Consider the following 24,989-nt stretch of genomic DNA (forward strand, 5'->3'; position numbering starts at 1 on the left):
GCCTTCTGCTGCCCCTGCACATGTGTTAAGGCAGTGCAGCTGCCTGCAAGGCTAGCCAGTGCCCAGCACCAGCGTGGATCCACGGCCACGAGGAGACTGTCCTTCCCGGGAAGGACCTGGAGCTCCTGAGCACGGTTCTCAGATCTCCATCAGGCACAGTCAGTTCTTTCGCAAGGAGCAGCTCACAGCGTCACCAGCCTGGCTCCCTTCCCTAGCAGAGCTGCCCGTCCCTTCTGATCCTTAACTCTACCAAGCACAGGCTGCTGGCTATTTCCCAGAAACAACTGACCGGGCACTAGACACTTCTAGGTGACAAGCAACCCCCAGTCCTCTGAATCTGAAGCGCTGACGATGCACTGAGCTGTTTTTCTTCCCTGTATTGCTTTCCTTTTCAAATGTTCCATTTTCTAAAAGCAAGAAGACAGAGCAGCTTTGCAACGACTATCACATTTATACAGGGAAAAAAGCAGTCCTCTGGACCCTGCGCTCTCTCCAGGCCGTCGTGTTGCTGTCTGTTTGTACCTGGGAAATGGGCTCGGGGCGTAAGACAGCAGGGTCCAGATCCCACCAGCCTCCAAACAACAACCAGAGCTGTAAGCAATGATTCCTGCAATGACCACCTCTGACACAGCCCTTGAGGCAGAGGCAAGAGACTGATTTAGAAACGCATTTTAGCTCAAGACATATGACATTGGTCTTTTGCATTATTCTGTACATTAGCTTAAAGTATCTAAGGGCAATACTTCAGGCAGTGTTTCCTAGGCTCTTGTGGGAGACACGATACTGGCCTAAATGGATTTTGTCCTGACCTGGGATGTTTTTTATTGTGGAAAAGCTGTATTAGAACAGTGTCTTGGTGTGCAGTCAGGTTTGCAGTGGGAAGTTTCATTGTTCTGTCATTATCACAAAAACGGAAAATGCGCCAGAAAAGTCATTTCAGCCCCGAGCTCCCATCGCTTTCCAATGCACCGCTTTTGTTACTGAAGTGTGCGAATTTTGTGCTGGCAAGAGATACCAAACCAGCAGTTCTCAGGGCTGAAGTTTCCATTCATCAAAACCAGGTACAGCATGGACAACAGCAAAGCAGACTTCCCTCCCTTCCCTGCCAAGACCACCTAAAAGGATGAGAAGCAGTTTAGCCTCTGCTGGCCACTTAATATTTTTTAGTTGCTGTGTTGAGTTGGCCAAGAAGTCTGCCACTCAGTGCCAATTTTCAGAGCGAGCTTTTTTCTTGCTGATATACTACCTATAACGTTCAGAAAGCTGACTTCAGTGCACTGACAGCTCCCTGCTTAGTGCAGTGTTCCCCTGCTCTCTTGCCCAGAATTGCAATGCTTGGGGACAGCGGCTATTGAAATGCTAACCCTTGCTGTGATCTGCAATGAAGTGAGGAAGAGGAAGAACTGGGGCAAAGACGAGTGACCTCTGACATCTGCGAAGTGCGAGTCAAACTGAAAAATACAAACAGAAGAGGATACTAGATTCAAAAGACTCACAATCAGGCACTTTCAGGAATGAAATGTTTGTTATGTTCAAAGGCAAGAACAGTTAATCGACCATGCTCCTGCACTTTAAGCAGCGCGGAATGCACTGCAGTCACGGCACTGCAGCGCTTTCGAAGCAGGCAAGCAGTTTCAGGCTGGCAGAATTCTTATTAACAACAAAAAACAAACACGAAAACAAACAGTCCTGCGAAAGCAAGTGAAGACAGCACAGGTTCGTTACAGCATAGCCAAGCTCAGTTAGAAGTTTCTCAGCAAGACAAACTCCTTCTGATGTGGGTCTGCTTATATTAGCTTCTGTAGGGTGGCACTGACATGGGGACCGCAGCGGCTGTCACCTCTAACAGGGCGCTGAAGCTCTGGGAAAACACAGGCACTGGCACACAACGCTTTGTTCAGACCCACAGTGGCCCGCTGCTCTATGTAGTATATACATTATGTTAATAATGCAGGTGCCGATGTTTTTCAGCATGCAGTGGGCTTTGGCTCTTGTAAAGTGGCTCACGAGGGTCCCCAGGTGGATGGTGGATAATGTTTGGGCAACACTGTCAAGTGTTTCCATGCAAACACTCCCTTTTATTGCCTGAATCTTGGTACTGTCACCTGCTGCTAAAATGCTGTTGGTCACACGAAGGCAGCTCTCAGTTCCAATGAAATTCCCTTGGACAAAGGATGTCTTGTAGATTAAATAACAGCCTGCGTGGCTCACAAAGAGGCACTGCATGCAGTCTTAAGGGCTGCTCTTCGCCAATAAATTTGAGAACAACTGAAAAATGCTTCGTGTGATGAAAAACAGGTATCGCTGAGACTTCTTGGCAGGCTGTCAGTGCCTGGGTCAAGCGAGCGGCGTTTGGGCACCCCTGACATACTGTAAAGTCACCTACCATCAGTAAACACTTCCCTTATTACCTACATCTCAATACAACGAGAAAACTCCTGGGAATTTAACAGAAGCCTCAGAGAAAGGGCACTGCACAGCGTCACGTCCTTGGTGCGGTGCACGCAGCGCAGGCACCGGGACACGTGGCTTGTTTGGCTCCAAAGCCTGAGGAGCAAGCACTGAGCGGTGAGCTCTGACCACGGGATGGGGCGCACGGAGAGGCTGCGTGCCTTGGCGCTGAGAAGACTCTGAAGCAGGGTCTGACACGCTCCTGGGGACGTGACAAGCAGTGTGCTGCCCATTTAAAAGAGCTCACTGCCAGCACTTCAATTAGCAAGTCATCCTTTCTGCCTGTTCAGTATCTCAGTGCAATTCGTGCTCTGGTTATTCCACTTCCCACTGGGCACGTACTACTGCTGGATGGTTTAGAATCATCGAATCATCGAATGGTGTGGGTTGGAAGGGACCTTCAGAGGTCATCCAGTCCGACGCCCCTGCCACGGGCAGGGACATCTTCAACTAGACCAGGTTGCCCAGAGCCCCGTCCAGCCTGACCTTGAACACTTTCCGGGATGGGGCATCAACCACCTCTCTGGGCAACCTGGTCCAGTGCCTCACCACCCTCATCGCAACAAATTTCTTCCTTAGATCTAGTCCGAAAATCCCCTCTTTTAGGTTAAAACCATTATCCCTTGTCCTATCGCTGCAGGCCCTGCTGAAAAGTCTGTCCCCACCTTTCTTATTGGCCCTCTTTAAGGATTCCTTTTATTATTTACACTTTGCCTTCCAATTCCCTGGGGCAGGGACAGATTTTCTGTTAAATGGTTACACTCTGTCTAGCACTGTGTGCCCGTGGGGTTGACCACAGTATGCTGCAACTCTTCTTTTACAAATTCATGTGGCAAACAGGCTAGGAGCCAAGAGATGGATACAGGACTACTGCATGGCGGGGAATCCTTAATGGCCAGATTCCTTCCTTCTGGAATGCCCTCTAAAGGAACTGCAAACAGATGAGAGAAGCACCGTGTTGCTTGCAAACTGCACGAGTAAGAGAGCACCAAAAGAAAAGGAAGCACGAGCCCTTTCTTTTAAACAGTTCTAAGAAGCTTTCTAAGACGAAGCGTGGAGCTCAGTCTCTGCAGGGGCAGGGGCAAATGTTTTCTGTGTCCTTTCCCTGCTTCTGCACAGCCTGTGAGAGTCCTTAATAATTCAGAGATGCTCTTGGCAGAGCTTTTTTTTCTTCATTTTTATTACCTTTTAAATGGCCAGTTTCAGCTTCTGATGAGCTGTACAATAAAATCTGTCTCTTTTTAAGGACAGCTGGTACTGGTGAGATGGATTGCAGTGCCCTGGACGGGTCTACAAATAGGTGAAGCTACAGACAAACATCTCCTCCAAGGCCAAGAGGAAGGAGTTAGCAGGCATCTCCTGACTCTGCATGTCTCTGAGGTGTAAAGGCAGCAAAGCCTGTCCCATCGCGCTGCCAACAGGCTGTAGACCCTGCTGTGGTGGGGCAGCCTTCAGCTCTCTCTGTACTCACTGTGTAATGTTAAAGGAAGAGGGCTTCTTCTACAGGTTTTGTCCCTTCTCCATATAGAGCTATGACACTACAGCTCTGAAAAGTGATGGCTAACACAGAATTCACGCTAATGTGTGCATGTCACACTACCATCAGCTTGGGCGTGTGAATCCACAGCAGCCTTCTGGCTAAAAGAGCTCTCTGCTGCTTTCCAAGACCCTGAAACTAACAGTGTCTTGCCCAAACTGCTTTTATACTTTAAGGACAGAAAGTCTGTCCTGGCATTGAGAGGGAAGACCTTAATTCTGATACTCTGTTTTCCCCATAACATAGGGAGAATGGGAAATGGTCGAGATCTGAGAAGTAGCTGAGATCTCAATATGGTCACAGGAGAAGTTCTTGGCAGTTTGATATGGACAAACAACTTTCTAGTTTTTCATCCCAACACTTGCAGTTGCATCTATGAGCACTGTGTGGTGATCAAAGACATAAGACTACATATCTGATCCCTAATAAAACGCTACCCATCAACTTTCAGCCTGCCACCCACTGCGTCCAGCTTAAGTTTGATGCAAGCTGTGTCCTAGTGAGTAAAGAAGCTGAGTGGAAGAATGCCTTCACCATGACTAGAACTACGTGGGCAAATGACAGTTTAATGCAAAGCTTCCTCCCTTATTAATTTGGAGGGCAGCTGGGACAGGCAAAAGCAGAGGACAGCACAAGGGCAGTGCTATAGTGCACGCTGTCAGAGCAGGCTCATGGAGAAACGCTGCCCACAGCGGTTCCAAGTCTCACCTATAGCTAAACCCATGGGGATTAAAGCTTCTAGCAAGCAATACTGGAAGCTGCCTGCACTGTGTGCCTGTCTGCTGCCTTTGGACTGCAAATACAATGCAGAAGCTTTTACACTGTGAGGATGTGCTGGGCCTGAGATGAAAGACAGCTGATCTTACAGTGACTCAATTCCTACACTGGAGAAGCAGGCAGGTTGAACAAGCCCTTATTTAGCACAGTAATTTTTATCCGTTCTTATTTTGGCATCCCACGTGGCCCCTTGCAGCAGAGCGCTGGGTCCCCCACGCAGGGGGTTTAATTCTGTGCCTGGGCTCAGGTGGTGGGCTACACTCATTGCTCCAGGCAGAACAGGAATGGGAGAGCAAAATATCTACCCTGGCACTGGCAGGGAGTGCTGCGCTCAGAGCCACAGGTAAGCTCCTTGGACAAATGACCACATTTGCTTCCAACGTTGGCTGGAAGCCCAGGTTGCTAGCATCTTTTAAAGCTTAACGGTACAGAGTGGTGGGATGGCTGGCAAGACCTGAGCTTGACCGGTCTCAGCACAGCACTTACTTGTCGAGGCAGGCAACGCTGAGGCACTTTTCCTGGGGCTGAGGCTGTGTGGTGCTGTTGCCGGCTGCAGCGGTTGTAGTGCTGGGTTCGTTCTCCTGCAGGATGGAGTCGATGAACGTGGAGGGGGACAGAGCAGTTTCAACAGCAGGAGGGTTCCCTGGGCTGACCTCCTCTATCTGGGGGCTGCAGGCGGGGCTCAGGGGTTCTTCTTTGATACGGACCACAGGACTACTCCTGAGAGAAACAAAGAGAAAACTGGTAAAAATCTCACACTAACACATTCCCGATTTCTGAGCTCTGCTTCCACACAATAGGACAAAAAATCCTCGTGACTGCTGTTGCCTTTTCACATACAAGGCCTCCGGAGCCAGCTACAAAGATGAGGTTGAACGAGTACCTAAATATTTCTTCTCTGATTCTGATCCTAATCAGCTCCCCTGACACATCAACGTCTTCTGCTGTTACTGCAATCTCAGTGTATTTCTTGTGGCTAAAGGTTTGTGAGGCTGCTCAGACCAGGACCTGCCATGCAGTCAGCTCTGTACAGGCAAAGTTATTGGAAGGAGGGTGTGATTTTTCTTTAACAGTACAGTTAAAACAATACAGCTTTTGATGTGGACATAGTCTAAATAGTACAGAAGTAGCATAGTGTATATACCCTTTTTTAAAGTCACCTCTGAGACATGCATGACATAATCATCACTATAGCAGAGGCTGTAGTGTTTTAACTGCTCCCACAAGGTCAGCGGAGTGACTCCCTTGTGCAGACAAAGCCTGGGATCGACCTTTTACATAAGCACCGAGGCACTTTCAGATGTACTATTTTTATGGGATGGGAAGATGGCTTCTTTGGTCAGCCCTAATTTTACTACCCAAACTCACTGATTTGGGGGTGTAAGAGGTGGAATTAGTCCTACTGGAAAGGACAGCAACTACAAAAGGACAGAGAAAAGGGCCATTAAGCAAACATATGGTCTATATTTAAGAGCGAGTGTTCCTGGCAGAGGGTATTAAAGGCAGTAAATGGCATTTGTGGGCGATTCAGCACCTCAGGGGAAGTGCCAATGCCAGGAATAACCTACTGAAGAGGAAGAAAAAAGGAGTCGAGAGACCACAAGGAAAGATGGGTCCTTCTTGCCCGGGGAGGCTCAGCAAGTTCAAGAGCTGCTGCTGGCGGGAGCAGGGCCGCAGGGAGCAAGGGCTGAACCGCCACACCGAGGGATGCTGCGAGGGGCTTTCACTAATGCAGACCGGCGGAGGCAGGGGCACACGAGGCCGAGTATTACCTCTGGCATCTGAGGACAGCTCTCACCTCTGCTAGGGCCTGTACATCTGAAGGAGTTGAAAACGCTGCTGCCGGGCGCTAGCTGACCTGCACTGGCTACAGATTCTCAGTCTCTTCACCCTTGCTGTTTGGGATAGAGCTGTCATTGTTATTCTCAGTTACTTGGGACTGAAGCTGCTTTCTGCACCTCCTCCTCTGTGCAGCGAGTTTATAACAGCAGGGCAAAGCTAACCCTGCTCCCAGGATGTCGGTAATTTCACAGGACGGAACGGACAGGCCAACAAAGATGGCTTCCTTGTGGAAACCAAACTGTGACTGCCCGCAGACAGGTTCACACTAGACAGGGCAGGTAGAGGAGTGAATATTGTTTGGAAAACAGAATTAAAGCTGAACAAAACCAACCAACCAACCAAAAATCTGCTGAGGTGGCAGTGTCCTGAACAAGACTATCCTGGAGGGACAGGTCCAGCTTTCTGTAAAGTCCTGGTAAGGTAAGCAGGGCTGACTTCAAACACCCTGAACATCCCCTGCACCAAGGGCTGCACCATTTTCCAGCTGTCACTCACGGGGGATTCTTAACAGAAGAGGCACGTTATACTGGTGTTTGACTACTCAGCTCATTGGGAAACACACTCTCCCTATGCAGACAGTTTCAGATTTTATGACAGCAACAGCCTACCTTTCATCGAGACTGCCGCTGGGAGATGCTGAAGGGCTGGACTGGGCTAGCTCGGTCACGTCGGAGATAATGGGACCAGAGTTGGCGGAAGAATCTGGGGAGTATAGGTTGGAGCCACTATATGCTGGGGAAGAAGCCTGAAATGACAATCACAGCATTCGCGATGTGAAGCACTAGGCACGTACTGTATGCTGTCCAGTGTATGGGAGATGGAGTGGGAGGAGGCACATTGGAACAGTCCAAAATCCTGACCCACCCAAGGGAGAAGGCAATGTGGGACTCAACACGATGCCTAGAAATACACTACTGCCAATCCAAAGCACTACTGGAAAAAAAAAAAAAATTAAAAAAGAAAATAATCAGACTTATGTCCTGTAAACTTCATTTTCTTGGAAATAATGGTAATTAAAAAGTAAAAAAATCGGATTCTTTTTCTGCATCACTCGCACTTGGGCTTTTAGGAGCCCAGATTTTCAGCTTTCCCCTTCTACTAAAACTCCATTCTTTTACTCTTAAATGAAAGCTGAAATTCATATGACCGAGACCTATGGATGTAAGAAATACAAAGATTTCTATGCTCTAACAACACATGAAATGATTGCATTTTGATATCAATCTTGTCAAGGAGCAAATTAATTGAGACATTTGAGTGAACCTGAATCCCCTTTCCTCTTTGCGTACCAGCGTTTGTCAGTCCAGGACACAAAGCAAACTGCAGATCAGAAGATGCACCCGGGAGTCAGAAAACCACGGGGGATGCAGAGAATACAGGGTAAGAGATTCTCACAGCTGCCCTTAGCTTTGAGCTGATCCATGGTCTCGCTCACTCTCCTCCTTCGGAGCTACCTCCTGACGTTCAGACAGTCAGCGATGGTAACACTGAGCGGTAGCTAGAGAAAACCATGGTCCATCCTTACCTGCAGATAAATATTTGACTGTCTCTCCTTTAATGCTTGCCTGTACTGCACGTGCTGTAATTTGGCTTACAGCAGCACTACGTTAACCTTCGTGATCACTGCTTAGCACAGTCAAGACCACAGTGTGGATACGCCCCCTCAGCTCCCTCGTAATTAAAAAGAATACTAAAGAATAACCAAAAATTACTTCCATCTCACTGCATGCCAGGTGGTGCGCAGGGACACGCCGAAGTACTTTGCAGACTCTCTGCCCATAGGCTTGCCTGGAGAATTTGGATCCCCACCTCCATCTGCACGAGCCTCCTGCCCAGCGAGGAACCTGTCCTGCGAGTGGGAGCGTTTCTGCCTGGCACTGTGCTCACCGACACGTCAATAAAAAAGGCAGCCACTGATCTGAAATTTTTATAAAGCCTGAAGTGCCAGCTGTGCGCAGCATGTGAACCGAGGAGCGTGCAGACAGCACGCTGTCCTTGTCATGCACGATTGTGCCCTGTTCTGGACCGTGGCTTTTGGGCTACTCATCGTTTCTGCAAGTCTGAGGTTGCATTCTTGAGCAAAAAAAGGGCGCGACGATGCGGCAGGAGTTACACAGATGCGGCATCCCTGGGAGCACAGAGAGAGCTGCTACTTTGCTGCTGCGATGTGAGATCCAGTCCTGCTGAGCGGCACGCGATTGATCTCAGCTATGTCGCGGTCAGGACTACCCACGCCTCACCTCCGCTAAGGTCTTAGGCCACGTTAACACTCTTGCGGCGAAAGGACAATTTTTTTGTTCACTGTCAAAAGCAGAGAGTATGGCAGTGTCAGGATCCAGCGTACTTGTTGGCAGGTCACTCTGAAAAATTGCCCAACTATCATCTCTCAGTTCTGTTTGGAGCTGAAAATCATAAACACTTGAGTATGAGAAAGGACGACCACCTGTGTTTCCCATAATTGGGACAATCCGGTAATACCTGGAAGAGCTCCCGGTGGTTCTGTGTAAGTATTTGCTGCATGCAAGAATAAAGGCACTTTTAAAAAAGAGATCACAGGATTAGATGGGAGCTGGAATGGGAACAGAGAGCTTCCACAGAGGGTGGTCTAACTGCAGGAGAGCTCTTTAATGGGGCTTAGCTATTTTGGTTCTCTGCTAAAAAATTCATCAGGATCACCTTGGCACGCCAGGGTGGCTCGATGTCAGGAGCCAGCAGCTTGAATCCGCTGTCCCGAACAGGACGTCCCGGCAGCAGCACGGGCAGAATTGTACCTCGGAATTGGGGACAGCTTTTATTTTGCTACAGGACAGCCGATATGAAAGCTTAGCTATGTTCCCAGCTGTAAAGCCTTGTTCCTGGACTACGGCATTGCCAGAGGATCGGTATAAAGAAGAACCTTGATTCACACAACAGCTCTGGCCAAGGAACACCAGCTGGCTTTCCCATGCCAGGCAAGCAGGGGTGCCGCAGACCAAGAGAGATGCCCCGAATTTAAGTGGTGCAGTTTCCCAGGGCACACACACACTGGTAAGAACCAGATCAAACAGAGCATCTAAAATGAAAACAACTATGTCAAGACTTAAGATTTAGTGGATTAGCATAGGCCTGAGGTGATTAAAAGCAAAGAGTGACCAAACACGTCACATCTCTCCTATCAGCTGTAAGCGCTGAGCCAGCCAGCTCGCCCTCAGGGAGTGCCACGAATGTGGCTTTCCAGCTCTTAGGGCACGGGATGAGTCTTCCAATTCCCACGGTAAGTCAGAGCCCACAGTTTGAGACCTGCATGGCTGGAAGATGGGCAGTTCTCAGCATCTGAGGCATCGTGCAGCGTCACGGCAACAGGGTTTGCATCTATCAGGTCAAAAGGTAAATAGCAGGATGAGGGACCTGCTCCCCTCCGCTGGGTTATGAGACTGAGCAGACTCAACGTGTGCAGGCCTGGGAGCAAGTCTGTAGCTCATCTGAAAAAAGGATTCAGGGCCAGCATTAACGAGTCTGGGAGAGACGCCTTGTGTTCATTGGCCGTGGAACAGTTAGGGGAAGCAGCGCATCAAAAAGTGCATCAAAACGAGGGGAGAGTATAGACAAAAACTCAGGATTCGCTGGGAACCAGCAGCGATCTGAAGAGCACACATTTACAGAGACTCCGACTAGAACGTTGTGTCACTGTGTCCTGTGAAGCCAGCTCCTGCAGGCACCGGGGTAAGGTGCACCCTGGAGCCAGGCAGTGTGATGACTGCCTGGCATTCACCCACCGTAATGAGGCCAAGGTCTGAACCACATCCACATCCAACGATGAGCTTGTTTCTTCTGGACTATGGATTGACGACGACATCTTGCAGGAAACCCCTTCATCTCGAAAGCTACTGCCTGCTCTCTCATCTCCAGGCTTTAATACCACACAACTTTACTTACAAGGGGATTTTTCTGTGCACAGGCACCAATTGGCTTTGCTCCACTCTTCCCACCTCGCTCCCTAGCTCCACGGACACAATTCAGCTCTGATCACTCAGGTCTTTGCTAATTCAGGCCTGTGCCTCAGCCGGGCTCTCACCCACAACACCTTCCCTGACCAAAAGCAGTCTTCTTTGGAGAGAATAATGCTAATTATACATGGCCACATGTTAATTAGGCAATATGAGCAAATGTTTAGCAGGGATTGACCGACATCAGATGCGTTTTGTTTGTGACAAAACCAAAACATGGACCAAGTCAGCAGATGTGAGCTAAGCAAGGAGGCACCACTTCTGCTTTCACTGGAATTCAGATAACTCCTCATTTGGTCTGCAAGCCAAATCCTTGGCCCCATCACAACTATCATTGAGAATTACCAGCTAACAGCTCTCTCCCCGTTGGCTAAGCTAGAATGCAGCTGTCACCTTAAAATACTTTGCCAAACCAAACAAAGAGGTTGTGAGCAAACGGTTGTACAAAGGCAAGACCAGCTGGAGAAGAGCCTAAAACGGGTCCCTCCCCACGAAGCTGTGTCCTCATCCCCCTCCCCAAGGCCAGGCGTGCACGGCGTACTTACTGCGTATGGGGATGAGCCGTGGACGTGCTCCAGGGAGTACTGGCGACTGTATTTCGGCATGGAATGTGCTGAACTGCTGTCGTTCAACATCAGGGGGCTGCAAAAGATTCCCAAACACCACAGGAGTTACCGCGCTGCTGGCACCAGGTCTCGGGCACCACATCTCCGCAGCAGAGCCCACCGCCCCAACCCCAGAACTGGGTACTTGCACCCACCCGAGGGGCCAACGCACAACCGTCCCCAGGTCTGGGTGCCCTGGAGGGGCCAGTGGCCACGGGGGGGTGGTTGTGTCAGTATGGTGGAGCAGGCAGCCCCACCACACAGAGGAAGACAATGAGCCCCCGTGACCAGCCTCTGGGCTACGTTTTGCAAGTCTATTGAGCAGAAATGTAAAACCTCAGGCCTCGGAGGACTTCTTTATAGTCCCTGGTCACCTCCTTCTGCAGGCCTGTATTGTCAGTGCTCTGCTTGGCTTCACTTCTCCATGGCCAACTGCTCCAAAGATGGATTACTTGTGGTCAGCTGTGACACAACCACTTCTGTGGCCCTTTTCAAGTACTTGAGTACTGTGGAGAAACTCTTTCTCCTTACAAGATAAATCATTTCAGCATGTCTTGGACATTATCGCCATATAAACCACTATCTTCATTAATAATAATCAAGCCTGCTGTGGTGTTGTCTGCCATATGGTGCTGCTGGGCACTGTTCAAACACAAAAGGACAGCCTTGCAATTCGACAGGCAACACAGGACAAGGTGGGGGCAGGAACAGACACACAACAGAGTATCTGCCAGTTCATATGTGAACAAGTGTAAAAAATCAGGTGGAGGAGGAGCCCATCTCACAGGATGAGACTGGAAGAGCGGGGCCCGTTCAGCCTACACGAGAGACAACGGGAGAACCATCTGTAAAAGCTGAGGAGGGAAAAGTAATTGTGCTACAGGACAATCTTGGGACAAAACCAAGTAACTATTAATTGGCCAAAGCAAATTAACCTGGAAATGTTCTTAACCGCCTAGGGCATTTAAGTACTGAATGGTCATCCAGTACAACTAGCAAGGGGCAAAATAATCCACAGCACATTTGAGGACAGGCTTGATTACTTTGTGAAGGTGTCACAGCAGCCTGTGACAGCAGGAGGCTGGTCTGGATGGTCCAACGTTTCCCTTTTGGTATAACGACAGAAATATCATGGCAGTGCCAAGAGACTATTTTAGCAGTGCAAGACCCCAGCCCTCACTGTGCGTGCTGCCACAGCGCAGCAGCGGTTTCACGTAGTGTAGTGGTTAGCTATGAAGTAGGTTCTGCACGGGCTTATGTGGCCTGGATGGCAAACCCTTCTTGATTATCAGTTGCATAGCAGTGTTAGCTGGTTTTGGCTGGAGCAAGTACTGGAAGGCTCACATGATCCCAATGACCGCTGTCCAGTCCTACCCCACTGGCAAGGCTGCTACAGAAGACAGAGATCTGGGGGACCCACTCTGCTGATCCTCTCTTTATTCTCTCAGACAGGGAATCTTTATCTGGATGTAGAAATGCAGACTTACATCTTCCTCTTCACCCCAAGAATACGGTTGGATTGCACCAATGAAATCAAAAACTGGATAAGCTGTGAGGAAAAAAAAGAAAAAACTGTTACGGTGTGCACAGAACTTGGGACAGAAATAGCTCTGGGTCCCTGTGCTCGGAGAAGAGCCAGAGCCGGGCACAGGGGGACACAGCGGAGTGCTGGCTGCAACCCTAAGCACGAAGGCAAAGGCTTGGGGTAAAACCATTACACGGCAGCCAACTGAATTCTGCATTGTAACACTGCCGGCCCAAATTTAGCCTCTCCCCGCTGGATTTTCAGAATCTCACGGTGTCAGGAAGAAAACACAGTGATCAAAATCATCCTTAAACAGAACCAATGCCACTGCACCCCACCGATCCCGCAAGTGCCCGGCCTCGTCACTACATCACTGCATACGTGAACATAAGAGCGTCCCAATCCCTCCGTCTGGAAGACCAGGATTTACCTTATTGACAACTTTCTGCTGCTGAGCGTGCTTCTGCCTCAAGCTGGCTACTTCCCTCCACAACGCCTCATTCTCGCTGCAAGAGAAGAAAAAGCCATCTGAGAAAAAAACGCAGCCTCTCAGGCAGAGCAAATAAAGCACAGGGCAAGTCGGAAAACTGCAGCAGGGGATTTGCCGACATCTCCAGATACTGGCTCATTTACAACCTCCTGGGGCTGCGGGTGAAATTGTGTTCATTAACTTTGCTTCGCCATCATTTTAGCTTGCACAGCTCCAGAAACAGCAGCTATTCACACGTGGGCAGTAACACAGAGCCTTACCCAGAGAGAGCGAGCAGTTCACATCTGCTACAAGCCATTACTGTGCCCTTGTGGAAAGGCCCCTGGTGACCGAGCTCAATCTCCTTGATCTGGCCCAGGTGCACGCAGGGCTGGTTATAAATCGGCTTCTCTAGAGACGGCGGAGGGGGGGGAAAGCCGAGGAGGAGCAAGCTCCGCACCCAGGCTGAGACCTAGGCTGCGTCGGGATAGAGCGCGGGCTGCACAACCTATGGACCGAGGAGCTGCACAGCACCTACCCCTCAGATTTCCTCCTGCAGCAGCAATTCCCAAACTCTACACACTTTCTAGAACTCCATATTTGGCTTTTCTATGCATATAAATGAAAACAGCAATGATCGGGTTTGTGTGTTCTGTGAACATAAAAGACAATGGAGAAATTAGCAATAAACCTGCAACATTTTCTCTTATTCTTAAAGCTACTAGAGCTCCAACGAGCTCACAGGTGACATGGGTTTAAGTTATATGTTTATGTGACTGCAGCATTGATATGACCTCAATGCCAGGGAGTTACTCTGCAAGCACACCAGCCATTTCAAGCCTTTTTTGGGGACACCCCCTGCTTTGTGGGACCTTTACTGCTCAAGCTATAAAATCCCTTTCAGATTTTAATTCAGAGACTTTCCCCTCCGGAGGGTTTTGAACTAGCGGTGACGATCCAGGAGAAGCTGGACGGCTTCCCTTGGACTTCAGGGCGGAGGAGCAGGATGATGGTGCCTGGCAGAGCCTCCCCAGAACAGGGTGGCCAGAGGCCCCTGGTCGTACTCGATTACGATAAAGGGGCAAGCTGAGCCCTCATTAAGCAAAAGGGTGGGTGACAAAAACTCAAGAGAGGGAAAACTCAGACGAAATCACTCCGACTTTCTCAAAACGGGCTATTACTCGCCAATGCGCGTCAAAAACGCCTGAGTGAAGAAAGCGTTTCCCCCTCGAAGAGGACGGTCACCCCGAGCTCTCCGCTCGCCCGCAGCAAGGGGTGAGCTTCCAACCAAGGGGCTGCGTTTCGGCTGTGGCGAGGAGCGGTCGGTGCTTTCGGCAGCAGACGTGGGGCGTCCCTAAAGGCAGTGGGGCAGCCTTCGGGGGTCTTGGGGGTGGGAGCCGGTGCCTGGCTGGGGAGATGGGGCTGCCCTCGTATCGGCGGGTACAGCTGCGGTTATCTCAGCTGCACCGTCGCTCCCCACGCACCAGCTGCCAATTACGCGCACGGAGGATTGCTGCTCCGGGCCCCAGCGGGGATTTGGGGAGGTCTGTAAATTAGCCAAGCTTTCCTCGGCACAGACCATCTGAACGCGGCTCCTAGATTCGCCTCGGGACAGAAAGGCGCATCGAGAAATTGCTGGGCCCCGGTGTTAGAAAGGGAAGAGCCGCAGCCCTGCGCCCGCTGCCGAAATCCCAAGGGCGAGAGGCAGAGATGGAGCCGTCCTCGCCGCACCGGCCGCTGCCCGTGCCACACCTGAGCCATGCAAAGAGGTCGAGGTCTGGTGGATCAGAGCCAGTGATGTATCGTGAAAGGCAAAGAAAGAAGGTGGTAACTGCTCATTAGGCAGCGGGAGAGAAACAGCTGGACACAGGGTCCCCGAAGGGTTAAACTGATCTGAGGGCAGCAAAAAAACCCCCTTTAATACTTTCTTTAGCATACTGTTTTATGAGGCAATTAAATGCCGGTGAAGAGTTTACGAGGGCCAGTTTCAAACGTTTCATTTCGGGAGTTATTAGAAGATCTTTGAAGCGTTTTGTTTATACAATATTTTACAGGACCGCATAAACCCGACCCCGCTCCGCACCTGCCTCTCTTAAACCATTGCTGCTCCTCGGGGACGCCCGGCATGCCATGCCCTCCCTCGCCCCGTGCAGCCGGGACCTTTCCGAAGCCGGGGATGAGGTCCGGCAGCCTTAGAAAAAGGTTTGTTGGCTCAGAGCAGAGAAGGGGCATGTCTCTCGGAAGCGTAAGACAAGGGACTCCTCTCTTTCGCAGCGGAGAGCGCGTGGGACCGGCTGACAAGCCGAGCGCTGCCTGTCCCTGGTCCCCCCCGGTACCCGGTGCTCCTCCATCCAGCTCACACAGCACGTGCCCATCTCGGCTGGGCAGCTGCGGGCTGGGGGAAGCACGGGGGTCTGGAGGCAGAATCCCCATCTAGACGTGTGTTTTGTACCCCCCTTCCCCCAAGAAAACCAGTCTCCCCCAGTTTGAGAGCGGAGCTGACGCAGGGTTGTTCCGAGGGAGCGGGTGCCTTCTCGCCGAAGCCCAGGGGCTCAGTACGCCGGCGCGCTTCTGCCAGACAGAGAATGACATTTGTTATCTCCCGAAGCCAGGAGAGACGCTCATTTATCACTGCGGCTGTACAAGGGTCCTCAGGAGAAACGTCCATCCTGCTTGAAAAACAGCCTTTCCAAAGAGCTTTAATTACCAGTATACACTCAGGAAAATGGTCGTTACTCTCCTTTCAGATAAAATTACTCCGGGTAAAAGCCGCGCTTGACTTCACAGCTAGCAATTTTTGAAATAAATGACTATTTTTTATCCAATGTTTCGCAATTTAAAGAAAATGCAGCCTTGCATTGGATTTGTGCTGCTGCTTGGCATTTTTCTTAAACCCAGGCTTTTACAATCAGGTAACTACAGGAGAGAGTCACCTTATTCTGTGTGAAGGTAAACTCCAGTACTCAGCTGCAGAAAGAAGCTTGCACCATACACACTCGCCAAGAGCATGCATAGAAAAAAACCCCTCGATTCAAGTTTTTTAAATCTCCTGCTTTGGGGGTTTGAACCCTGGAGACTCATGCTAGAAAATACATGATTTTCAGTGGCAGTATGTGATTGTGACTGTGTATGAGCACACTTGACGCCCACAGAGTTTGGATTTGACCTTTTTTCTGTCTTGCAAATATTTTTATCTCCTGCCACAAGGTTCTTCAGAATTTATTTAGAAGGGGCATTGCAGCAAGCAGCGGATTCCTTCATCATGCAGCACAGAGATGTTCTAGTACTTCAGACAGCAGTGTACAGAAAATAAAACTGGATTTTAATCAAGCAAACCGATCAAGATCTGAAGGGTCTTGCTACATCCATATTCGCTTGAAAAAAAAGAAATGGGCAAAGATCTTCATTCAGGCATCGTATGGGTCCAGGGCAAAGTTTAGGGTCACAGATGCCACGGTTTCACCCACATTTCAAACGAGATGCAGTTCTCCAGCTCTCTTCACGCAACCTGCCTTTTCACGCAGAGCGATGCATCCTGTACAACACCATGTCCTGCCAGTTACACGTTCAAAGGGTTTGAAGGCTTATCAGAAGGAAGCGAGGGTGGCTTTAGCCTTCGAGAGCAACACGGAACCCTGTCACTGGGGCTCTTAATGCGCACCCACGGACAATCTCAAAAGGGGCAGAAAGCCAGGTCAATCTGTGTTAGTTATGGCAATACAAATGAGTGAGAGCAATACGTTGGGGCAGGTGAAAATTATCCAGAAAAATACGAAGCAGCACGCATCAGAAAAAACGCAGTCCTGCGCTGAGCGGTGCTGCTCAGAGAGACGACCGTGACACGATAAATGAGTGGTTCTGTAAAGCACGGACCCGGTGCCCCACAGCAGTGAAGTCAAAAGACAAAGCGAAGGCGAACAGGCAGCAACTGTTCCCTCTCCCTTCTGATTTGAGGCTAGGGATATCAGCTGAAGTCAGCAGCTGGCAGATTCAGTACAAACAAAGGGACACGGTTCTCCAGACACCACGTAATTAAGATGCAGACCTCTGCTGCCGGATCCCAGGAGTCATCGGACAAAATCGCACAAAAACCCCAAATCTACTGAGGACCATTAAGTGCCAGGGCATCACCTGTATCTCAGGAAGCCCCTAACCCACAACACTGGTGCCAGGAGATTGCTCGCCTTGCTCCTTTCCTCCTGCCCTTTGCAAAGGGTCTTGTCAGAAACAGAACTGGAAGACCAGGACCTTTGATTCAATGCCTTGTAATTTTTAAGTCCTTACTCCACACCTGTACAACTCCCGTCCGCAGTTAAATCCCGACTCAGACCTTTCCTGCGGTGCCTTGCAAACTATCACTCTTCTTTCCTCAAACTAAATTTTAAGCTATTTTTTTAAGATCAATACTTGAGCTGACGGCTCCCGGGCTTTAGGGACTGTGCTGCTATCCGCGATACCCAGAGGAAGATGCATCGGACTACGCAGGCGAGCTTAAGAGGGCAGGGTTCAGATGCCTGGAGGTATGGTACCTCCCCAGGGAACACGGCACGTAAGGGAAAGGGTCAGAGGCAGAGCTGAGGGCGAGCCAGACTATCAAGGCAGAGATCGTGATGTGCAGGATGAGGCACCGAGCAGAGGCGTTCATTCCCTGTAATACCAGTTGTCCGGAGGAAGGAAGCAGCTGTGTCTTAGCTCGCACTAAATCAGCTACTAGGCTAAAAAGCTGGTTTGAATCCTGGCTCGAGTGCTATCAATCTTTAATCTCCAGCAGGTATAACCTTTGGGGGGGATTCACTCTTGGAAAAGAGTGAAATAGCTGTAAATGGCTCTCACTGTAGAGTCTGGAAATAGCTCAGGAATATGGAATATTAATGACTGCCCCCACCAAGAGAGATTGTCCGCATTCTGCTGACTAAACAGGGATGCAAACCAAACACAGCTATCAACAGACTATCAGTGCTGCTTTTGCATTCTTTTTACTACCACAGTGAGCTTGTAAGAGAATGCAGCATTTCATTTCTGCAGACAACCTGGCTGGAAGTAGTGACAGACCACAGAAGAAGCAGGTGTCGCAAGCGGCAAAGTGGCAATAGAACCCTCAGACATCACCGGTTTTCCAAACGCCAAGCTACCTTGAACACAACAGCAAGGAGTGGCAGTACCGGTACCCTAGGAAGAAAAGCGGTTTTCAAAATGCGTGATGTAACACACCCAAGACATAGAGAAAAGGTTTGGTTTTGAGACAGAATCGCTTCCAATAGCAAACCCGCTCTGGAGCAGCGAGAGATCCTGGCTTAGTGTTTGAAGTCAGTGCCCTAATACCTGCTGCCTAATGAGCCAGGCACAAAGACACATTTTTTTGTTGCTTTTCAGCAACATGAAGGGAGAGCGAGAAGACCTGAGGCTTAGAGGAAAGTCTGACCTTCCTAATAAAAGTGATTTCCTTGTCTTTTATACTTTACTTACCCGTTTTCGCATTTGTGTTGGTACCCGCAGGATCCATTACCGCAGCAGACCAAGATTCTTGGACCACAGGCTCAGAGAGCAGCTGATAATCTCTTCACTTTCTCAAAGTATTTAGTTTCAGTTGTTCCCACACACAAGCTGGCACTGCCACTGAAAAGCCACCCTGCCGTCTCCCCGGGGCACCCTCTTTCTTCTCCCTTATGCTAAGGCACACGTTGGAGCCAAGAAGAAGGTCAGGGAATGGCGCAGGGCGTTTTGCTCTGTGTGTCCACGACAGCGAGGACAGACAGATCACTGTCAGGGTTAGCCTGGGGCTGTGGAAAGCTTTCATCTCTGCTGCCCGACACCAAACTGCCCACTTCCATCCTCCTGAATGTGTCCTGCGCTCAGACGTAATAGAATAAAACACGATAGGAACTTGAACTTCAGGGACTGTGAGCAAGGGTGCATACAGAAGTTCAGATCTGGGTTTGCACAGTTCCCAGCAAGAGGGGACCCCAAGCCCTGCTAGACCCCAACTGCACCTTAGTGCCAGCCGGTGCTGGAGGACGTCGACTGTAGCAGAGTTCCCACCTTGCGGTAACGGCGAGATACGCTGAGGAGAGAGGAACCTGCAGCTGTAGGTTGAAGGCGACGGCATGCCTCCGCTGGGTAAAGGAGGTCTGAAAGCTTTGCTCTGCAAGGATGGAAAAACTTACTCCGCTCCTTTTCTCTTAACGAGATGAATCTTGTTTTCTTTTTTATGGAGAAGGACACAGCTGACTGCGGTTTAAGCGCGGTGCAGAAACTTCAGCTACTCTTTGCGGCCAAAGAGGTTCACATGTTTTGTAGGTCTTTCTAAATACTGAGACATTCAATGGTCCCCCAAAAGCGCCTGTTCCCAGTTTATCAGTTTCCACTTTTTCAACATGCATAAAGGTAACAATTTCAAGAGCTTTAACAACCTCTGCTCTACCACAGAAAATGGCATTTACTTTTGTCAGAGTAACAAGACAGGCATTTTTATGTCGTATTTACAAGAAAAAAAAAGACCTTTTTGTTTCCTCAAGGCTCAAAAGTGACCGTCTTAATCACCATCTGAATGTTATGTAAAAAACTAGTACCATGCAGCAACAGGTTGCTAGCTCGAGAAATAAAAATCTACAAATAAGCTTTTTAAGTGTCTACGTACTTTTGTGGGGAGTTTACATAATGATAACATCCTTTGATTATAGAGGCAAAAACCCCCTTCCACCTTCCTCATCCATCGATCGTATGAAGTAGTCAAAGGTAAACAAGGCCAGGGAAAGAACAAATGATACCACTGAATAAATCCACAGCACACCAGTATCCCGAATACCAACCCCTGCTGTCATCACTATCACTGACATTGTAGAAAATGAAGGTCAGCAACCAGGGTGATCAAAGATGTGGACAATCTCTGCAAGAGGAATGACCACAGAAATGAGGGTTCTTCAGGCTTGGAGAAGAGATCAAAGCGATATGTCAGAGCCCTGTAAAATCATGAATAATATGGAAAAAAGTTCTTTGTTCACCCTTTCAAAATAAGAACTAAGAATCACTCAACTGTAAGTTGTAACAGAAGAGTATTTTCACTGCACAAGGCAATTTAATTGCAGAACTCGCAGCCCTCAAAAGTTTGCATCCTCAAACAGATAAACTAATATGCTGCAGGAACACCAGAAAACGTAAGACACAGGCACAGTCCTTGATGCAGCAGCCTTTGAAGTGCTGGAGCTCACTGCACAAGGCAAGAATCTTCCTCCTCGCCCTGATGCTAATATTCTTTCCCCACACGTCTGTTGTTAAAGATTTTTCAGCAGTTAAGTATCTAACCACTAACTCTATTATACCCACAACTACTTCATGCTTTGAATTCACTAATTCTGCTGAATTAAAACAGAAAAAAAAAATCTGTTTTCTCTGAAACAGAACGTTCAGAGAAATGCTGATTTCAAATCTGTCAGTCAAACGACCAATACAGGCAAACAGATGCACATAATCTGTGAGGTCTTGCTGGAGGAGTCTAAGAGAAAGCCATGAAGACTCTTGCTGCAGAGCAATAGTTTCGTTCGCTGCCCAGCCAGGTTTTAACCTCAATTTTCAAGCAAAACATCTTGAAAGATCTGTGTGACACCCTGCAAACTGTTCAGGAGAACCTCTGTCCTAGGAAGAGCTGGGGAGAAGAACAGGTCTTACACGGGACATCCTCAGAACTCGTCACAAACCGGAGCAGAGCACTCTCCGGCAGAAAGCTCAGGTCTGGGTCAGAAAGCTCAAAGGAGGCAACACCACAGTTCTCCAGAGCTGCAGAAATCAGTGGACTTTTTCAGAAAGGCGACAGATGCTCTTGAGTGTGAAAGGCTACTCCAAATAACAGTCACTTGCTCATTACGCCTGGGGTCTCACAGAGGTGGATGGACTGATTCGGTATTAAGTCATCTTTTAAAATAATTTTAACTGTGACAGAATATTCAGGTAGCACCAGTTCATACAATCAGGTGAAGAGCCCATTCTTCTGTGTCAATAGAGATGAACTGTCTGCCCAAATAAACTCACAGTGCAATTTAAAAGCTTGTATCTCGGGATCCTGCCACATTATCTTTAAATAGCCAACAGCTCTTGGACTAAGCTAGCTGCGAGCAGAGTGGCTTTTACACCACATGAAGCTTTTTTAAAGAACCAATCCAGAAGAATCAGTTCATGATGGCCAAACCTGTAAGTACCAGGGAGATTCTCTTCAATCCTGAGTGCAGGGTTAAGCTAGGCTTGTGACCAAAGTATTTAAGGTCCCTGTGGTGACCCAGAGTGAGACAACCATTGAACTTCAGCCATGGCAGCACTTACACCCACTAGCACATTACTATCAAAATATAGATGTAAATCAAACATCAAACCAGATTTTATTTAAAACTGCACTCTTCCTCCTCTTCCTAGTGAGCCGGCAAAATCTGTTTCATTCAATACATTGTTCTGAACCATTTCGGATGAGTATGGACGCAGGAAACTGAATGCAGCTTTTAACTGTTCTCTGCTTTTCTTCCGAAAAAGTAGAGGATCAAGAGAAAACCAGACCAGTTTACTCCTCCTTAAGCAATTACGTGACTGGAAGGACACTGAACAGCAAAGTGACCTGCTCCTTCCAGCTCTGGCCGCCCTCCAGGTACAGTTTGGGGCACAGTCTCAAACCACCACCCCGACAAAAGTCACTAGAAGACTCTAAACAGCTCTTCCTCCAGAATACTCTGAAAAAGCAAATCAGTGAAGATGAGGCATGCTGAACAGGACGGTGCTGTGCAGGAGGCAACCGGAGAGATGGTGTGAACACACTGCCAAAAGCTGGTGCCTCTGAAACTGGCAAGATGCCTGCACATGCTGTCCAGAGAAAAGAGCCCGCAGTGAAAAGGATAAAATCCCGTTACAGACCATATACACAAACCTGCTAGAAAGCAGCTTACACTACAAACCAGGGTTAAGAGATGCCAGTTGGGTTGAGTTATTTTAACATCAGTATGTCAGACTATGGTGGTAATTAATTTCAGATTTAGATCACTGCACTGAAAAATGAGTACTCTACAGGTCTTTAACCTATGGTTTGGAATGACCAATAAAACTGACTTCAGATGATCTCAAGCAGTGACTAAGCTCATAAAAAGCAGCAGCGTAGATAAAACACACAGATCCCGCATTATACTCAGCATTATAAGCCATCAAAGCAATTTTAAGATCAAGCTGATGTTTGACTCTGAGCCAGCCCAGGTCCCCCAGGACCAGACTGACATGTGGAGGCCATGGTAGGAGAGTTAGTGTTTTGGCCCCAATCTCTGAACAGCTGGAGCCTGTGCAACCTTTGCACAGGAAGGCCATAAAACAACGCATTACAATTGTCCAATTTAGAGGTCATAAAAGCACGGACCACAGTCTCAGCGCGAGGCTGGAAGAGCCAGAGTTCAGCCAACAACACTCAAGCAGTGAGCGCAAAAACGAAGAATAGCACACTTGCAATTAGGGATAGGCGAAAGCCACTGCAGACCGCAGAAACCTGGCCCTTCCTCCAGTAGCACCGCAGCCTTGCCTGCAAGTGGCCAGGTCCAGACATGCAGGTATCCTTTTCCCTTCTGGCTCTTGGGAGAAATGTAATTATGCACATGCAGTCGTCTTTCCATAAAATCAGGCTTAATGGTAACTGAGTTCCAGGAGCCTCATTTCCCTTGCACTGCAAAAGCCCTTGCCACCTCCTTTTTGAAGTGGCAGATGCTCCAGCTGACGATGTTGATAGCACACCTGCATAAAGGCGAGCCTTAATTTTGTTACAGGCGAAACCAAAAAGAGCAGCAGATTGGGCGGCCGATCACCATCACCTCCATCTCCTCGCTCTAAGCAAGGCTGGGGACCATTTGCGGTAACAGATGGTCCTTCCTTCATGCACGATCCAGGAACGGGGGCTCTGGTGGGGCTGAAGCCAGAGGTAATTGTTTCCTTAGATTACTGCAGCACACGAGGAAATGGGATGATGGAAACCCTATTAACAGAATACAGCTGCTAGAGAAGATCGCTTCAAGCACAAGCCTTCTCAAATGCCCGCTCCTGAGCTCCTGCAATCCCACCCGTGAGCGTGGGGACCCTCTGCCGCATAAACCCCCCAACCAAGACGTCGCTACACTTCAAGATTTACTGCAGCTCTACAAGCAACCAGTGCCTTGACAGTGATGTCTCATTTCCAAATCCGAACCAGGAGTACATCATTACTTAACTCTGCTCGCTGCATTCTCGCATATTTTGAAAAGGAAATTCAGCAACAAAGTAAAATTGTCATTTGTTATTTCCAGACGGGTACCAGTGAACTGAGAAGTAGAGCCCCCACAAAACTGCTTGATACAGATTCTCGGCAACAGCGCTGTAATTAATCCTAATACCACTTCTTTCAGTAGGAAACAGCCAGTTAATAACAGGCAGAACACCACGGAGGAGGACACAGGCTCTTGAGCAGGAATACACAGATGCTGTCCAGCTGCCCGACCCTATACAGTGCACAAAGAAAAAAGGCTCTTTCTATGCAGACAGACATCCATGGCTGCTCAGCTGCACAGGGACGAGGCCCCCGAGGACAAGATGCTCCTTCATCTAGTTCCGATTCCAGCAGGCAGACCTGGTTCACAAGAGAATATAGATCACTACTGCCTCCAGAAGACTCTTTTGATAAAGAGGTTTGGCCACCCCGGCTGCAGACAGCAAAGGCACAGTCTCATTTGTTTGCTGACAGCTGAGCGTCCCTTCCTTTTTTTGCCCACAAGAAGCAGAGAAAGCATCCAACCTGCTCAGAGTGGCAGAAGGAAGGCTTTGCACGGTGACTAAACTACCCAGAGATGCAGAAAACTGACTGCCTGGAATGCTCTCCTAGAGTTTCATAAGGTTTTGGGCAGGATGATACGTGGGCTGTCTCTGTCCTGCTACCACAGACTGGATCTTCCTAATGGGCTTCCTTCCTGCTCCCCAGCAGCTCTGGGCAGGAGCAGGGTGCATAAGGAAGAGAACACTTCTTGGAAGCAGGTTTTCACTGGACAAGAAAATCATATTTGTGGAAAAAGCCTTGGATTTTTTGTATGTTACCTACCCCACGTGGAATTTGCCCTGAAAAACTGAAACTGCAGGTATGCACTTCAGTACAGCGGTGACCAACGCCATGGGTATGCCACTGGGGACCAATGCTAACTGTATCCTGGGCTCCATCCAAAGCAGTGTGGCCAGCAGGTCGAGGGAGGGAATTCTGCCCCTCTACTCCGCTCTGGTGAGGCCCTCCTCGAGCACTGCGTCCAGCTCTGGGGTCCCCAACATAAGATGGACACGGACCTGCTGGAGCGAGTCCAGAGGAGGGACACGAAGATGATCCAAGGGCTGGAGCACCCCTCCTGTGGAGACAGGCTGAGAGAGTTGGGGTTGTTCAGCCTGGAGGAGAGAAGGCTCAGGGGAGACCTTCAAGCAGCCTTCCAGTACCTAAAGGGTGCCTACAGGAAAGCCAGAGAGGGACTTTTCACAAGGGCATGTAGTGATAGGACAAGGGGTAATGGCTTTAAACTGAAAGATTAGAGGAAGTTCTTCTCTGTGAGGGTGGTGAGGCACTGGACCAGGTTGCCCAGAGAATTTGTGGCTGCCCCATCCCTGGCAGTGTCCAAGGCCAGGCTGGATGGGGCTTGGAGCAACCTGGTCTAGTGGAAGGTGTCCCTGCCCATGGCGGGGGGGTTGGACTGGATGATCTTTCAGGTCCCTTCCAACCCAAACCATTCTCTGATGGGTCTCAGACCTGCAGTATCTCAGGTTTTAGGTGGCAGGC

At 49.1% G+C, this 24,989-nt stretch overlaps 1 protein-coding gene across 3 annotated transcripts in view; it reads right to left on the reverse strand.

Moving 5' to 3' along the window:
* The window catches only part of HSF1 (heat shock transcription factor 1), a 70,176-nt gene that overhangs the window by 9,851 nt on the left and 35,336 nt on the right, over positions 1 to 24,989 (reverse strand). For 2 of the 3 annotated variants that reach the window (XM_049820250.1, XM_049820243.1), the window contains exons 5-10: positions 13,154 to 13,229; positions 12,686 to 12,747; positions 11,139 to 11,235; positions 7,216 to 7,352; positions 5,252 to 5,485; positions 1,365 to 1,451 (exon numbers count right to left, since the gene is read on the reverse strand). In XM_049820250.1, the coding sequence (XP_049676207.1) occupies positions 1,365 to 1,451; positions 5,252 to 5,485; positions 7,216 to 7,352; positions 11,139 to 11,235; positions 12,686 to 12,747; positions 13,154 to 13,229 (693 nt within the window). The remainder of the gene's footprint in view (positions 1 to 1,364; positions 1,452 to 5,251; positions 5,486 to 7,215; positions 7,353 to 11,138; positions 11,236 to 12,685; positions 12,748 to 13,153; positions 13,230 to 24,989) is intronic. The other variant, XM_049820259.1, reaches the window with a different exon arrangement.

The sequence above is a fragment of the Accipiter gentilis genome, chromosome 2 (assembly GCF_929443795.1).
Source record: "Accipiter gentilis chromosome 2, bAccGen1.1, whole genome shotgun sequence".
NCBI classification, from domain to species: domain Eukaryota; kingdom Metazoa; phylum Chordata; class Aves; order Accipitriformes; family Accipitridae; genus Astur; species Astur gentilis.